A 16,781-nucleotide genomic window follows, 5' to 3' on the forward strand; every position below is an offset into this window, starting at 1 on the left:
TGGCGGGACTCGGGGAGAGAAGGTTATGGGGTGGGGTGGAGGGATTGAACAAAAAAGAAAAAAATAGAATTTAACATTGTAGTAACTGTGGGGAAGGGTTGGGGAGGTGGAGGTAGAAGAGGGTATAGGGTTGATAAATGGTGATGGGCAAAATAAATTAATTAAAAACATTAAAAAATAAACAAAAACAAAAAATAAGCTTTGGTGAGGATATAAGAAATTGAAACACTTGACATTGCTGGTGTGAATGTAAAATGGTGAAGTGGCTGTAGAGAACAGTTCTGTGGTTCCTCAAAAAGTTAAATACTGAATTACCATGTTACTTAGCAATTCTACTTCTTAGGTACACATCCGTAAGAATTGAAAATAGGTGTTCAGACAAAAAACTTGTACACAAGTGTTCATAGCAGCACTATTCACAATAGCCAAATGATGGAAATAACCTAAACATCCATCAGCTGATGAGTAGATAAACAAAATGTGATATAACTGGACAATAGAATACTATTCAGTAATAAAAAGTAATTAAATACTGATAGACGGTGGAACATGAATGAACTTTGAAAATGTTATATTAAGTGAAAAAGGCAAGACACAAAAGTTCACATATTGCATAATTCCGTTTATATAAAAAATCCAGAGACAGATAGCACGGTTGCCAAGGGCTAGAAGGAGGAGAGAATGAGAAGTGAATTCTTAGGGAATAGGGTTTCCTTATGGGTGATTAAAATGTTCTATAACTTGACAGTGATAATGATTGTACATTAAAAACATACCAAAGGCCACTGACTATTAAAAATTTTTTTAAATGGTGAACCTTCAAACACATACAATTTATTTGGCCTTAGGGATATAACTGAAAAATACATTGTAATCTTGACTTTTGTTAAGAATATTCAGAAATATAGAAATAAAAAAAACCACACAAAAAAGGTGAAATGACTTTTTGTAACATACTGATGTGAAATGAATGTATCACCAGCAGACCTGCTCCATAAGTATTGTTAAAGGAAGTAGATCAACCGGAAGCAATATGATATGGTATTGAGAACACCAAGCATGGTAACTATTTGGTTATATATAATAGCTTCACCTCATATTATTATATCTCTTTAAAAGATTATCAACTGTTTAAAGTAAAAACAATGGCAATGCAGTGTGAGTTTTATTCATGTGTAAGTAAAATATATGACAACAGGAGCACAAAGACTGGGAGAAGTAAATGGAAGGATACTACTGTAAGGTTTTTACTAGAGGCCCGGTATACAAAAATTTGTGCACTTGTTGGGGGAGGGGGGGGCCTCAGCCCGGCCTATGCTCTCTTGCAGTGTGGGACCCCTCGGAGGATGTCCACCTGTTGGCTTAGGCCCGCTCCCTGGGGGGATCGGGCCCAAGCTGGCAGTCAGACATCCCTCTGGCAGCCCGGCAGCCCTCGGGGGATGTCTACTTGCCAGCAGGGAGCAGGCCTAAGCTGTAGTCAAACATCCTTAGCGCTGCTGAGGAGGTGGGAGAGGCTCCCACCACCACCGCTGTACTGGCAGTCATCAGCCTGGTTTGTGGCTGAGCAGAGCTCCCCCTGTGGGAGCGCACTGACCACCAGAGGGCAGCTCCTGCATTGAGCGTCTGCCCCCTGGTGGTCAGTGTGTGTCATAGTGACCAGTCATTCCCAGTCATTCTGCTGTTAGGGTCAGTTTGCATATTACCCTTTTATTATATAGGATAGAGGCCTGGTGCACGGGTGGGGGCCAGCTGGTTTGCCCTGAAGGGTGTCCTGGATCAGGGTGGGGTCCTGCTGGGGTGCCTGGACAGCCTGGGTGTGGGGGCTGATGGGTGTTTGCAGGCTGGCCACACCCCTTTTAGGGTGGGGGGTACCCACTGGGGTGCCTGGCCAGTCTGGGTAAGGGGCTGAAGGCCGTTTTCAGGCTGGCCAAGCTCCCCCGGCGACGGAAGCTCCCAGCCTCTCCTTTTTTTCTTTCTTTCTTCTTTTTTTTTTTTTTATTAAGGGATTTATTTACCTTCTATAATTGAAACTTTGTTGCTTTGAATGGAGCTCAGAGCCGGCCGCGGCAGGCGGGAAGCTTGGCTTCCTCCATCACTGGGGCAACCAAGCCTCCTGCTTTCTCCAGCTCTGTGGCTGCCGGCCGCCATCTTGGTTGGGTTAATTTGTATATAGTCACTCCAATTGGCTGGTGGGCATGGCTTAAGGCATAGTGAAGGTATGGTCAATTTGCATGTTTGTCTTTTATTAGTGTAGATAGTACACAGTATATAGTAAAAAGTCACACAAATAGGTAGTCAAACATATCCTGTACTTGAATGTTCACAAATTGTATCTACATCTAATCTATATCTATATCTCTACACCTATAATTCAAAGTAATCACTGTATAATGGGTTATAGCCAATAAGTCAACAATGAGATAAAATAGAATGGTAAAAAATATTCAATTAATCCAAAAGAAGGCAGGAGAAAGAAAAAAGAAAAAAAAAGGAGAGACAGAATAAGTAAAAAACAAATAGCAAGATAGATTTAAAAAGAATCATATCAGTGAACACATTAAAATGTAAATTTTCTGAAAACCCAAAGTAAAAGTCCCATTTTGTTAGAATAAATAAAAAAGCAAGATTTAACTGTATATGTTACCTATAAGACAATTTGTCATAAATAGGTTAAAAGAAGAAAGGGTGGAAAATCATAGCATGTAACACTAGTCAAAAGATGTGAAGCCTCTACACTAAAAACTAAAAATTAAATAAATAACACTGCTAAGAGGAATTAACATCTAAATAACTGGAAAGATATACTAGGTTTATGGGTCAGAATATTCAATATTATTAAGATGTTGATTATCCTCATTTCATCGACAAATCCAATGGAACTGCAATCAAATCAAAGCCAGTTCTTTTTTTTTTTTGAGTAGAAACAATTATAGAATTAACGTGGAAATGTAAAAAAGACACAGAATAGCCAAAAAGCTTTGAACTTGAACAGAGATGGATAACCAGTACTATCTAATTTCAAGACATTATGAAATATTGACATAAAGACAGACAGAGGTAACTAGTATAAAAGAGAGTTTAGAAACAGCCTTTCACATATATCTATGTATATAAAACCCTAATATGCAAATAGACCAAACAGCGGAACAACCGGTCACTATGACGTATGCTGACCACCAGGGGGCACACACGAAATATGGCGGGAGTCGGCCACGGCGGGATGGTGGAGCAGGTGAGTGGGGGCACCAGCCCATAGCAGGGCACTGGTCGCTGTTATCAGGGTGAGCCTCTGGTGGTTATTGAAAATTCTTTGCTCTCGCGTGCCATGGTCCCGCCCAGAGCTCACTCCTGCTGCCAGTGCTGGCCCTGCTAGCACCTGCAGCCGGCTTCGATCACTCGGTGCCATCAGTGGGTGTGAGCAGTGGCTGCTGGTCCCGATCACCCCTGAAGGCTTCTTCACCTCCCCCTGATACTGAGGGGCGATCAGGGCAGCAGCCGCCGCTCGCACACGCTGCTGGTGCTGGCCCCAATCGCTCTGTGCCATCAGTGGGTGCAAGCAGGGACAGTGCCGTCAGTGCGTGGGAGCTGCAGTGGCGGGAGTGGGGCTTCCAGCATACAGGGGATTGGGGGTTGTGGCAGGAGGTGCCAGGTGGGGGTGCAGAGGATGGGACGATTCCCGCTCCTGTGCCCACCACAGCCTCGCAGCCCACAGTTCCTTTCAAGTTGCATGAATTCATGCACTGGGCCCCTAGTAACTAATATTCAACAAGGGTCTTTCCAGCAAATGATGCTAGAATAATTTCGTTTTTAATATGCAAATAAACGAATTTCAATTTATATCTTGCACAGTATACAAAAATTAACTAAAAATGAACCACAGGCTTAAAACTATGAGATTTAGATGAAAACATAGACAAAAACCTTTCAATCCCGAATTAAAAAACATATTTTAGATACAACACTCAAAACACAAGACACAAACTGATTAGTGGGAGAAAATATTTGCAAATCATGTATCTGATAAGAGACTTGTATCTAAAATGCATAATGCTCTAAACTCAAAAATAAGAAACTGATAAAAATGTGCAAAAAACTTGAACAAACATTTCTGTGAATAAGAATGGAGGGCATATAAAACCTTGAAAAAGTGCTCAATATCATGAGCCATTAGGGAAATAAGAATTAAAACCACAAGATACTCGTACACACCCATCAGAATATCTAAAATGGAAAAGACTGACCAGATCAAGTCTTTGTGATGATGTAGATCAGGGGTGGGGAACCTTTTTTTCTGCCAGGGGCCATTTGGATATTTATAACAGCATTTTTGGGCCATACAAAATTATGATCTTAATAATTAGCCTGCTATTTGGTCAAACATTTAATTAACTCACCCCTAATGCCTTTGCAGGGCTAGGCCAAATGATTTTGCAGGCCTTATATGGCCCTCAGGCCAGACATTCCCCACCCATGATGTAGAAGAACTAGAACTTTCATATGCTGATGGTGGAAATGTAAAATGCTACAAACATTTGGTAAAAAGTTTGGAAATTTCTTAAAACATTAAACATGCATGTACTACATAACCCAGCTATTCTACTCACAGATTATTTATTCAAAAGAAACAAAAGCATATATTCATACAAAGACTTGTAAAAGGATGATCATATCAGCTTTATCCTATACTAGAGGCCTGATGCACGAAATTCATGCAAGAGTAGGCCTTCCTTCCCTCGGCTGCAAGCAGGCACCTGGGACCCAGGCTTCCCTCTAGCCGCTGGCAGGCACCCAGGACCCAGACTTCCCTTGCAGCCCCAGCTTCACCTGGAAGGAAGTCCAGTCTAATTAGCATATTAGGCTTTTATTATTATCTATACTAATAAAAGCCTAATATGCTAATTAGACCAGACATCTTCTGGATGTCCTTCCGGACAAAGCCACAGTGGTAGGGGCCGAGGCAGAGGTGGTTAGGGGCAATCTGGCCGGCAGGGGAGAGCAGTTAGGGGGTGATCAGGCCACCAGGGGAGGGCAGTGAGGGGGCGATCAGGCCAGTAGGGGAGGGCAGTTAGAGGGCAATCAGGCCGGCAGGGGAGGGCAGTTAGGTGGCGATCAGGCCAGCAGGCAGAGGCGGTTAGGGGCGATCAGGCAGGCAGGCAGGTGAGCGGTTAGGAGCCAGCAGTTCTGTATTGAGAGGGGGATGTCTGACTGTCGGTTTAGGCCTGATCCCTGCAGGCCAGGCCGAGGGACCCCAATGGTGCATGAATTCATGCACTGGGCCTTTAGTTCATAATAAGCAAATATTGGAAATAACCCAAATGTCTATCAACAGGTGAATGGATAAAAAACTATGGTATATCTACACAATGGAATGTTACTCAGCAATGTAAAAGGATAAACTATGGACAAATCCTGAAGTAATTATACAGAATAAAAGAAGACATAAAATGTGTGTGTGTGTGTGTGTGTGTTTGTAAAAAGCATACAGTGATACCATTTATAGAAAAGTTTAAGAAATGTAAAAAGATCTTCAATGACAGAATGGAAATCAGTGGTTACTTGGAGATCAGTATGTGGGTGGGGACAGTTGGGAGGAGGAGAGTCTAAAGGAGTACCAGAAAAAACTTTGGGGGAGATACATGTGTTCATTATCTTCATTTTGGTGATGGCTTCATGGGTATACATGTGTCAAATGTTAGCATATACAATTTAAATATGTTCAGTTTAGTGTATGCCCATTATGCCTCAATAAAGCTATTATAAAGGGAATATTTGTTTTCATTTTGAGTATTTTTTAATATTTTCATTTTGGCTAGTCAATTATTTATAATCTCAGGCATATTCTGAATAGCATATAACCTAATGATAATTCTAACCAAAGTTAAGTTTTACCTCTATTTTATTCTTAAAAACTCTACACTGGTTTAAATATTAACCTGCTCTGAAGAATACAGATCCAGAGAGAATTCCCTTGATTTTTTTTTTTTTTACCATGTATCATGAATAGTCTATTGTTATAGAAGCAATCTAATACAGGCATACCTCAGAGATATTTTGAGTTTGGTTCCAGATCACCACAATAAAGCAGTTATTGCAATAAAGCAAGTTACACAATTTTTTGGTTTCTTAGTGCACATAAAAGTTATGCTTACACTATATTGTACTCTATTAAGTGTGTGACAGCAATATGTCTAAAAAATACAACGCGCAAATCTTAATTAAAAATACTTTATTATGACCAGCCAGCTGGCGTAGCTCAGTGGTTGAGTGTCACCCTATGAACTAGGTTATGGTTCAATTCCCAGTCGAGGCACATGTTCGGATTGTGAGCTCGATCCCCAGTGTGGGGCATTCAGGAGGCAGCCAATCAATGATTCTCTCTCATCACTGATGTTTTTATCTCTCCTTTCCCTTCTTCTCTGAAATCAATAAAAATATACTTAAAAAAATACTTTATTGCTAAAAAATGCTAACCATGCCTGGCCAGTGTGGCTTAGTGGTTGAGCATCAACCCATGGACCAGGAGGTCAGAGTTCGATTCACAGTCAGGGCACATGCCCAGGTTGCAAGCTCGATCCCCAGTAAGGGGTGTGCCGGAGGCAGCTGATAGATAATTCTCTCTTATCTTTGATGTTTCTCTCTCTGAAGTCAATAAAAACATATTTTAAAACAATGCCAACCATCATCTGAGTCATAATCCTTTTGTTGGTGGAGGGTCATGCCTCAACTTTGGTGGCTGCTCACTCCTCCAGGTGGTGGCTACTGAAGATTGGGGTAACTATAATGATTTCTTAAAATAAGACACCAATTAAAGTTGCCGTATCAATAGACTCTTCCTTTCACAAAAAATTTTTCTGTAGCTTGTGATGCTGTTTGATAGCCTTTTACCCACAGCAGAACTTTTAAAATTGGAGTCAATCCTTTCAAAGCTTGCCACTTTTTCATCAACAAAGTTTATATAATATTTTAAATTCCTTTGTCATTTCAACAATCTTCACAGCATCTTCATCAGAAGTAGATTCCATCTCAAGAAACCACTTTCCTTTCTTATCCCCAACAGCAACTCCTCATCTGTTCAAGTTTGATCATTCAGCCACATCTTCAGGTTCCACTTCTAATTCTAGTTCTCTTGCTAATTTCCACAACATCTGCAGTTACTTCCTCCAATGAATTCTTGAAACCCATCTAAGTGATCCATGAGAGGTGGAATCAATTTCTTCCAAATTGCTGTTAATGTTGATATTTTGACTTCTTCCCAAGAATCACAAATGTTCTTAATGGTAGCTAGAAGGTGACTCCTTTCCAGAAGGTTTTCAATTTACTTTGCCCAGATCATCATAGGAATCACTAGCTATGGCAGTTACAGCCTTATGAAATGTATTTCTTGAATATTAAGACTTGAAAGTCGAAATTACTCTGTGTTCCATGGGTTGCAGAAGTAATGTTGTGTTTGCAGGCATGAAAACACATTGATCTAGTTGTACATCTCCATCAGAGCACTTGGGTGACTAGGTGCGCATTGTCAATAGCGGTAATAGTTTGAAATGAATCTTTTTTTCTGAGCAGCCAGTCTCAACAATGGGCTTAAAATATTCAGTCAACCATGTTGTAGACAGATGTGCTATCATGTAGGCTTTGATGTTCTATTTATAGAACACAGACAGAGGAGATTCAGCAGAATTCCCAAGGGCCCTAGGATTTCTGGAATGGTAAATGAGCACTGGCTTCAACCTAAAGACACCAGGTACATTAGCCCCTAACAAGAGAGTCAGCTTGTCCTTTGAAGCCAGGCAATGACTTCTTTCTAGCTATGAAAAGTCCTAGATGGTATCTTGTATTGCTGTTTCATCTACATTGAAAATCTGTTGTTTAGTGTAGCCACCTTCCTTAGTGACCTTAGCTAGATCTTCTATATAACTTGCTGTAACTTCTACATCAGCACTTGCTGCTTCACCTTGCACTTTTATGTCATGGAGATGGCTTCTTTTCTTACACCTAATGAACCAACCTTTGCTAGCTTCAAACTTTTCTTCTGCAGCTTCCTCACCTCTCTTAGCCTTCAGAGAACTGAAGAGAATTAGGGCCTTGCTCTGCATTAGGCTTTGGTTTAAGGGAATGTTGTGGCCGCTGTGTCTATCCAGATTACTAAAACTATCCATATCAGCAATAAGGCTGTTCACTTTCTTATCATTTGTGTGTTCACTGAGTGGCATTTTTAATTTCCTTCAAGAACTTTTCCTTTGAACTCACAACCTGGCAAACTTTGACACAAGAAGCCTAGCTTCCAATCTAGCTTTCTGGGCTTATGACATGCCTTTCTGACTACTAGTAAGCTTAATTACTGTTTTTTGATTTAAAGTGAGAGACATGCGACTCCTTCTTTCACTTGAACATTTAGAGGCAATTGTAGGGTTACTAATTGGCCTAATTTCAACACTGGAGTGAACTGGGCGGCTCGGGGATACGGGGAACTGTCAGTAGGTGGAGCAGTCAGAGTACAAAGATTTATCAATGAAGCTTACTGTCTCACATGGGCACGGTTCACGGAGGTCCAAAACAGTTACAATAGTAACATCAAAGATCACTGATGACAGATCACCATAACAGATATAACAATAAAAAATTTTGAAATATTTCAAGCCCTAACTGGTTTGGCTCAGTGGATAGAGCATCAGACTGTGGACTAAAGGGTCCTGGGTTCAATTCCACTCAAGGGCACATGCCCGGGGTTGCAGGCTCGATCCCCAGTAGGGATGTGCAGGAGGCAGCCAATCAATGATTCTCTCTCATCATTAATAGTTCTATCTCTCTCTCCCTCTCCCTTCCTCTCTGAAATCAGTAAAAATAAAAATATATTTAAAAAAAGAAATATTTCAAAATTGCCAAAATGTCACGGAGACATAAAGTGAGCAAATGCTGAAAAAATGGTGCCAACAAACTTGCTCAATGCAGGGTTGTTATAAACCTTTTATTTGTAAAAAAAGTGCAAAAAGAGCTATGTCTGTAACATTTTTGTGGGTTGGAAAAGAGTAAAATTTATGGACTATTTAAAGTTATAATACTTTATTTTAAATCTTAAGGTAAGTTATACACTCTGCATAAACCTTTTAATATAGGTTTACTGATTCTTTCTCCATATGTCTTACAAAAAATATTTCACAAAAGTACGAAATTGAATAATGAAGTATATGTACTCATCACTCAGCTTTAAACATTATCCACAATTTGAGTTTTTTTGTGTCATTTTTTTTGTTAATCCTCACCCAAGGATATTTTTCCATTGATTTTTAGAAAGAGTGGAAGGGAGGGGGAGAGACAGAGAGAGAGAAACATCGATGTGAGGCACATCGATTGGTTGCCTCCTACATGCACCCCAATGGGGATCAAACCTGCAATCCTATCTAATAAAGATGGAATATGCTAATTGACCCTCACGCCATCGCAAAGATGGTGGCACCCACAGGCAATAAGGAGGGAATATGCTAACTGACTGCCCCACCCTCAAAGATGGTGGCACCCACAGCCAATAATAGGGAATATGCTAACTGCTGCCCCACCATCAAAGATGGCAGCACCCACAGCCAATAAGAAGGGAGTATGCTAATTGACTGCCATGCCCTCAAAGATGCGGCACCCACAGCCACAAGATGGCAGCGCCCAGTCCCCTCAGCCCCACTGTGCGTCTGCCTCTGGAGCCCCCCAGGGCCGGCCCAAGGAGCAGGCACCCGAGTACAGGTAACCAGGGCCGGTTGAGGCTTGTGCTGCCAGTAGTGGCAGCAACAGAGGTATGATGGGGGCGTCACCTTCCCCTGATCGCTGGGTCACCTCCCGCCCCTGAGGGCTCCCGGACTATGAGAGGGGGCAGGCTGGGCTGAGGAACTCCCCTCCAGTGCATGAATTTTCATGCACCAGGCCTCTAGTAAAGGTGTATGTCTTTGACCAGAATTAAACCATGGACCCTTCAGTCCTTGGGCTGACGTTCTATTCTCTGGGCCAAACCTGCTAGGGCTGTGGCTTTTTATTTTTTAAATCTACTGAACCCTTCCCCACTCTTCCTTATGGAATATATATATATATTTTATCAATATATATATTATATAATATCAATATATATATTATTGATTTCAGAGAGGAAGGAAGAGGGAGAGAGAGAGACAGAAACATTTGTGATGACAGAAGAATCATTGATTGGCTGCCTCCAGCATGCCCCACACTGGGGACTGGGACTGCAACCTGGGCATGTGCCTAGGAATTGAACCAAGACCTTCTGATTTATAGGTCGACACTCAACCACTGAGCCACACCATCTGGGCCTTCTGGAATATTTTAAAGCAAATTGCACACACCATAGCATTTCAAATCACAAATATTTCAATATTTTTCTCAATATTAGATAAGTTTTTAAAAAATTGCTTCATGTAAAGTTAATTATATTTCATTGAAATTTAATTTCATTACTTAATTTAATTTCCTATATTTTCCCCTTACAATTTGTATAGGAGTGTGTATCCATTTAGAAATTCCTATTTAAATGAAATGAAGTGCTGCAAGGTAGTTTTTTAAATTAAAAAACAATTTAATGTTGCTCCAAGGTGTTAATATTACTTAAGAAAAATAATATAATGACATAAATACATACAAGCTTATATGAATTTTAATATTTTATTTTTTTAAGAAGTGTTTTTGATAGGTTATTCTGAAAAAACAAAACAAAAAACAAAAAAAAAACAAAGACGAGGGATCTACACCATATTAGCGAGCAGAGATTCATTCAGTATTTTAGTCATTTATTTACATAGACTTCCATGGTTTGACCCTGCAATGTGCTGCAGCTGGCTTGTAGTTTCTAAGAGCTGATTGGTAAATTTTGAGGAATTTTGTGAGCTGGTTGTTGAATGCCACCATTATTAAAACTTCATTTAGATTTCAAACAAAATAAATTTTATTTAAATAAGAAATATATACTTAAAAATTGATCAATGTTTAATTATTTTACTATTTTTTACTATTATCTCTGCTCTTGCACTTATGTATGTCCACTGTATTTGCATGGTGGAAGTATTATGTAATGGTGTGCTACTGAGCATCTCTTCTCCTCTCCATCCATGTTCAGTAACATGTTGGCAGCTTGAAGTTAGTCATGGTAAGCATATTTATACCACAGATATAACCAAACGCTACAAATCAGAGCCATCCCTACCTCACACCTCTCTCTGGAGAGCTGGCTGTTAACATTTGCCAGCACAGCACTGCTTCCACCTGAGCATTAACTATGTGTCAGGCACTGCACTATTACGTGACCTCCTGGTTCACAGGTCAACCCTCAACCACTGAGCCACGCCAGCTGTGCTTTGTTTTAATACTTTTTAATATACTACTTTAAAAGGAACACTAGTGAAGTGGCTTCTATGGCTTTATTTTATTAGTTGAATTTCAAAATTACAGAAAAATGTAATTAGATGTTGATTTAAGTAACAAGAGGATTGAAAATAGTATGTAAAACATATATCTGACCCTTGAACAACATGGGTTTGATGTGCCGGTTCACTTATATGAGGATTTTTTTTCAATAATTATACAGTCAGCCCTCCGTTTCCCTGGGTTTCACATTCCAGATTGGGAATTTGCGGTTCCAAGGGGCAACTATATGCATTGTTCTACGTCATTTCATATAGGGGACTTGAGCACCTGGGGATTTGGTGTGTGTGTGTGTGTGTGTGTGTGTGTGTGTGTGTCCTGGAACAATCCCCAGCAGCTACGGAGGGACAACTATCTATAGAAAAGTTCTGGGGAAGTCAAAAGTTACACGGGGATTTTCAACTGGGGTAGGGGGAGGGGGAGTGTATCTGTGACCCTAACCTCTGCACTGCTCAAGGTTCATCTATTTCAACTATATATTCTTTAAATAACACAATAGAAGGCTAAGGAAAATTCAAAAAATCTGATTTTAAAAATAAATAGTTTGGGAACTATCATATGCCAAAGAATGTGAGAACTTAAGGTTATACCAAGTTAAGTATGTTTAGTAGTTAAGTGACTTTTTCAATCAATTAAAGAAGCAAAAAAGCAAATCTATTTTAAAAATGAGGCTTTAGTTAAAAACTTAAAATGCCACTAAAATTTGTCAAACTTGTTTTGCCAGTTGATATTTCCAGAAATCAGAGCTCTGTCTGTCTAGTCTGCATTTATATTTAGTCTGGGCATTTAATCTCTCTTTTGATCTTAATTTTGTCATATACAGTAAGTTGTTTTCTAAGGCTTTAACATTAAAAGTTAGTTTCATAAATTGTAAAATCAGTTTCTACTATCAGACTTTTTTTTTTAAACTTCTCAGAAAATACACAAAGGAAAAACAAGGACTTAAAACGAACACTGTGATTCTTTATATATGTGTTTCTTTTAAGTTACTTACCTCTTGTGAAAGCTGTGTTACTTGGTCCTTTCGATGTTCCAGGTCTTTTAAAACCAACGAGTTTTGTTTTTCTAACTGAAGTACTCTTCTTGCCAAGTGGACACTAGGCAAATGAAATAAAAAAATAATGCTTAGAAAAGGGGAATGCTATCTAAAATATTCACAAAGTGTTTGTGTGCTTGAAAACTGACTTACCATTTCCTAATAACACTAAAATATTAACAGAAAAAATATGTAGTCAAATATTTTCAGATGTCAACAGTAAAGAGCAATATTCCAATGCAGAATTTTGAAAGTAACATTAAAATCTCCTTAATAACGTAACTTTGATATATTGATTAGAACAGAGATGGATTGTACCGTTGCTACATTACGATGCTTACTTGAAAAGACCACAAGATAGCAATTTACAGCTTTATCCATTTTTATAAAAATTCCCCATTTACAAACAAATTAGGCAATTAGTTGAAAGAATAAGCTTGCACTTTGAAAAAAAATTGGTGTTACCTCAGACAACATGATGCATTTTATAATACAAAACACAACTAAATAGATTTTCTATTGAAAGTAGAGGTAGAAAAGAAGTGTAAAAAGTGAAAAATGGCCCTGACCGGTTTGGCTCAGTGGATAGAGCATCGGCCTGCAGACTGAAGGGTCCCAGGTTCGAGTCTGGCCAAGGGCATGTACCTTGCTTGCGGGCACATCCCCAGTAGGAGGTGTGCAGGAGGCAGCTAGCTGATCGATGTTTCTCTCATCAATGTTTCTAACTCTCTATCCCTCTCTCTTCCTCTCTATAAAAAATCAATAAAATATATTTTAAAAAAAAGTGAAAAATGTCTATTGTACTGAGTGTAACCTTTAAAGTTATGTTACCTTTAGTTTTTTTAAAAAATATATTTTACTGATTTTTTACAGAGAGAAAGGGTGAGGGATAGAGAGTTAGAAACATCGATAAAGAGAGAAACATTGATCAGCTGCCTCCTGAACACTCCCCACTGGGGATGTGCCCGCAACCAAGGTACATGCCCTTGACCGGAATCGAATCTGGGACCCTTGAGTCCCCAGGCCAACGCCCCATCCGCTGAGCCAAATCGGTCAGGGTCATTGTATTTTTAAAAAATTATCTTAATTGTTAAAAGTATTACATTTGCCTTCCCCCACCATTGATCCTCTCTACTTATCCCTGCCCCCTCCCCAGGCCTTCACCACACTATAGTCTGTGCCCATGGAGTTATGTATGCATATCTATAATAATAAAAGCATAATATGCTAATTAGACCAGACGTCCTTCCGGATGACCTTCCAGACTAAGCCGGGGCTGCGAGGGAAGCCTGGCTCCTGGGTGCCAGATGGGAAGCTGGTGCCAGCAGCCGGGGGAAGGAAGGCCTACTCTTACATGAATTTTGTGCATCAGACCTCTAGTATTCATATAAATTCTTTGGTTAATCCCTCCCCACCTCCCACCCCTATCCCCATCTTCCCTTTGAGATGTAAGTCTAGTATTTTCTAACATCAGATAAAGAAATGCAGACAAAACTCTAAAATAATGCTAAGTATCATCTTACACACCTATTTCTAAGAACTTGTTCTTGTTTTTCCAAATAAAAAAGATGAGGTCTGGTAAAAATTCATATAGTAAATTAGGTACATATTTAGATATGCTCACATCTAAGTTTCTATCTTTTCAACTGGCATATGATTTTGTCTTAGTAATTAGCTAAAGTTAGAGATGAAAAAGACATAGTCCCTGTTTTTTTTTAAAAAAATCACTTTTTTATAAAAAATAGCTTTATTGATATAAAGTTTTATTGATATGTAATTTATATATCATGAAGTCAAACCATTTAAAGTGTACAGTTCACCTGACCAGTTTGGCTCAGTGGCTAGAGCGTCAGCCTGTGGACTGAAGAGTCCCAGGTTTGATTCCGGTCAAGAGCATGTACCTTGGTTGTGGGCACATCCCAGTAGGGGGTGTGCAGGAGGCAGCTGATTGATGTTTCTCTTTCATTGATGTTTCTAACTATCCCTCTCCCTTCCTCTCTGTAAAAAATCAATAAAATATATTAAAAAAATAAAGTGTACAGTTCAGTGGTATTTAGTATATTTAAAATTGTTCAACTATCACTATAACTTTAGAACATTTTTATTAGCCCCCAAGATTATTTGTACCCATTAGCGTCACTCCCCATCCTCCCTGCCCAGACCTACGGAACCACTAATCTACTTTTTTCCTTTACAGATTTTTAAGGTATTTACAGTTTTTGGATACCCATTTTCTATGCCCCAATATAAAATATATGAAATTCTGGGGAAAAGCCAAGATGGTGGCATAGGTAAACACCAGAAACTGCTGCCTCGCACAACCACTTCAAAAATACAACTAAAAGACAAAACAGACATTACCCAGAACCACAGGAAAGCTGGCTGAGTGGAAATTCTACAACTAGAAGGAAAGAGAAAAACACACTGAGACTCAGAGGAGGTGCAGAAGTAAAGTGCAGAGGTACGGAGGTGCACACGGAAAGGGCTGGCAACCGAGGACAGGGTTGTCTCTTTCAATCGGGAGGGAGACACAAGCTCCTGACTGCTCTGAACTCGAGCTCCGGGCGAGTCTATAAGGACATACGGGGAGAAACTGGACTGTCTGGCATCGGTTGGAACTCGAGGGCGGCTTTCTCTCAGAGGTGCTTGCAGCGATTACTAGGACACTGAGACCAGGGGCCTCTTAGGGCAGGACTGAGGATCAGCCATAGCTGTTTTCTCCGCCTTGTTGATTCCCTGAGACGCTGCCCCCGCCAAGCTGTGTGCAGAGGATTTTGGATATGAATGGCCTGGCCCTTTACAATCTAAAATTACCTAACTACCTGCAGCTGGGTCAGAGAGACCCAGAACATCCAAAAGAAGGCCCAAGGCCCCACAGCAGCTTGCATTGCTTCACAGCTGGGCCTCATCTGGGCACCTCCAAACCCCAAACAAAGAAGAGGAATCTGCAGATCTCTCCATAGCTCCTGCTGGGTAGCCTCAGGCAGAGGCTAAATTAGCACCTCCTTAGAGATCCAAGAGCCAGTGTACCCAGTGGTCAGAGTGGGACCATCCAGATTACAACTCCTCAGATCCATAAAGGACACACTTAGGGGGCAGGCTCAGTGAGCACCAAAGCCCCATTGAAACAAGTCCTGCCCCATAAGGGTGTCTCCAGCACAGAATTTCTCCCACTGTAGACACAGCTGATTGTCACAGCCAATTGGCCTGGAGGTCAATTCCTCCCAGTGATATCTACAACAATCAAGGCTTAACTACAAAAAGACTGTGCAAAAAGCCCACAAAGGGTGCAACAAAAGTGTCCACCTCAGGTAATTGGGGAGGCTGAGTCACTGGGCCCTATAGGACACCTAGCACAGAAAGTCACTCTATCAACACAGGGAAGCATAAAAAGGTGGAGACAAAGAAACAGGTCACAAATGACAGAAATGGAGGAAAGCAAGCTACTGGATATAGAGTTCAAAACCACGATTATAAGGTTTTTCAAGAATTTTCTAGAAACCGCCGATAAATTTAGTGAGACCCTCAAGAAATCTAGTGAGACCCTCGAGGTTATGAAAAAGGACCAACTAGAAATTAAGCATACACTGACTGAAATAAAGAATATTATACAGAGATCCAACAGCAGACTAGAGGATCACAAGAATCAAGTCAAAGATTTGAAATACGAAGAAGCAAAAATCACCCAACTGGAAAAACAAAAAGAAAAAAGAATACAAAAATACAAAGATAGTGTAAGGACCCTCTGGGACAGCTTCAAGTGTACCAACATCCGAATTATAGGGGTGCCAGAAGAAGAGAGAGAGAAAGATATTGAAAACCTATTTGAAGAAATAATGACAGAAAACTTCCCCTACCTGGTCAAAGAAATAGACTTACAAGTCCAGGAAGCACAGAGAACCCCAAACAAAAGGAATCCAAAGAGGACCACACCAAGACACATCATAATTAAAATGCCAAGAGCAAAAGACAAAGAATCTGAAAAGCAGCAAGAGAAAAACAGTCAGTTACCTACAAAGGAGTACCCATAAGACTGTCAGCTGATTTCTCAACAGAAACTATGCAGGCCAGAAGGGAGGGGCAAGAAATATTCAAAGTGATGAATGCCAAGAACCTACAACCAAGATTACTTTACCCAGCAAAGCTATCATTCAGAATTGAAGGTCACATAAAGAGCTTCACAGATAAGAAAAAGCTAAAGGGATTCATCACCACCAAACCAGTATTATATGAAATGCTGAAAGGTATCCTTTAAGAAGAGGAAGAAGAAGAAAAAGGTAAAGATACAAATTATGAACAACAAATACACATCTATCAACAAGTGAATTTA

The 16,781-nt window shown here is 40.1% G+C and overlaps 1 protein-coding gene across 1 annotated transcript in view; it reads right to left on the bottom strand.

Annotated features, from left to right (window-relative positions):
- Nucleotides 1-16,781, bottom strand: part of PIBF1 (progesterone immunomodulatory binding factor 1) — a 223,918-nt gene that overhangs the window by 55,200 nt on the left and 151,937 nt on the right. The window contains exon 14 of the mRNA XM_081084193.1: nt 12,410-12,512. Within this exon, the coding sequence (XP_080940319.1) occupies nt 12,410-12,512 (103 nt within the window). The remainder of the gene's footprint in view (nt 1-12,409; nt 12,513-16,781) is intronic.

Source organism: Myotis nattereri (genome assembly GCF_964212035.1).
Source record: "Myotis nattereri genome assembly, chromosome: 2".
Taxonomy (NCBI): Eukaryota; Metazoa; Chordata; class Mammalia; order Chiroptera; family Vespertilionidae; genus Myotis; species Myotis nattereri.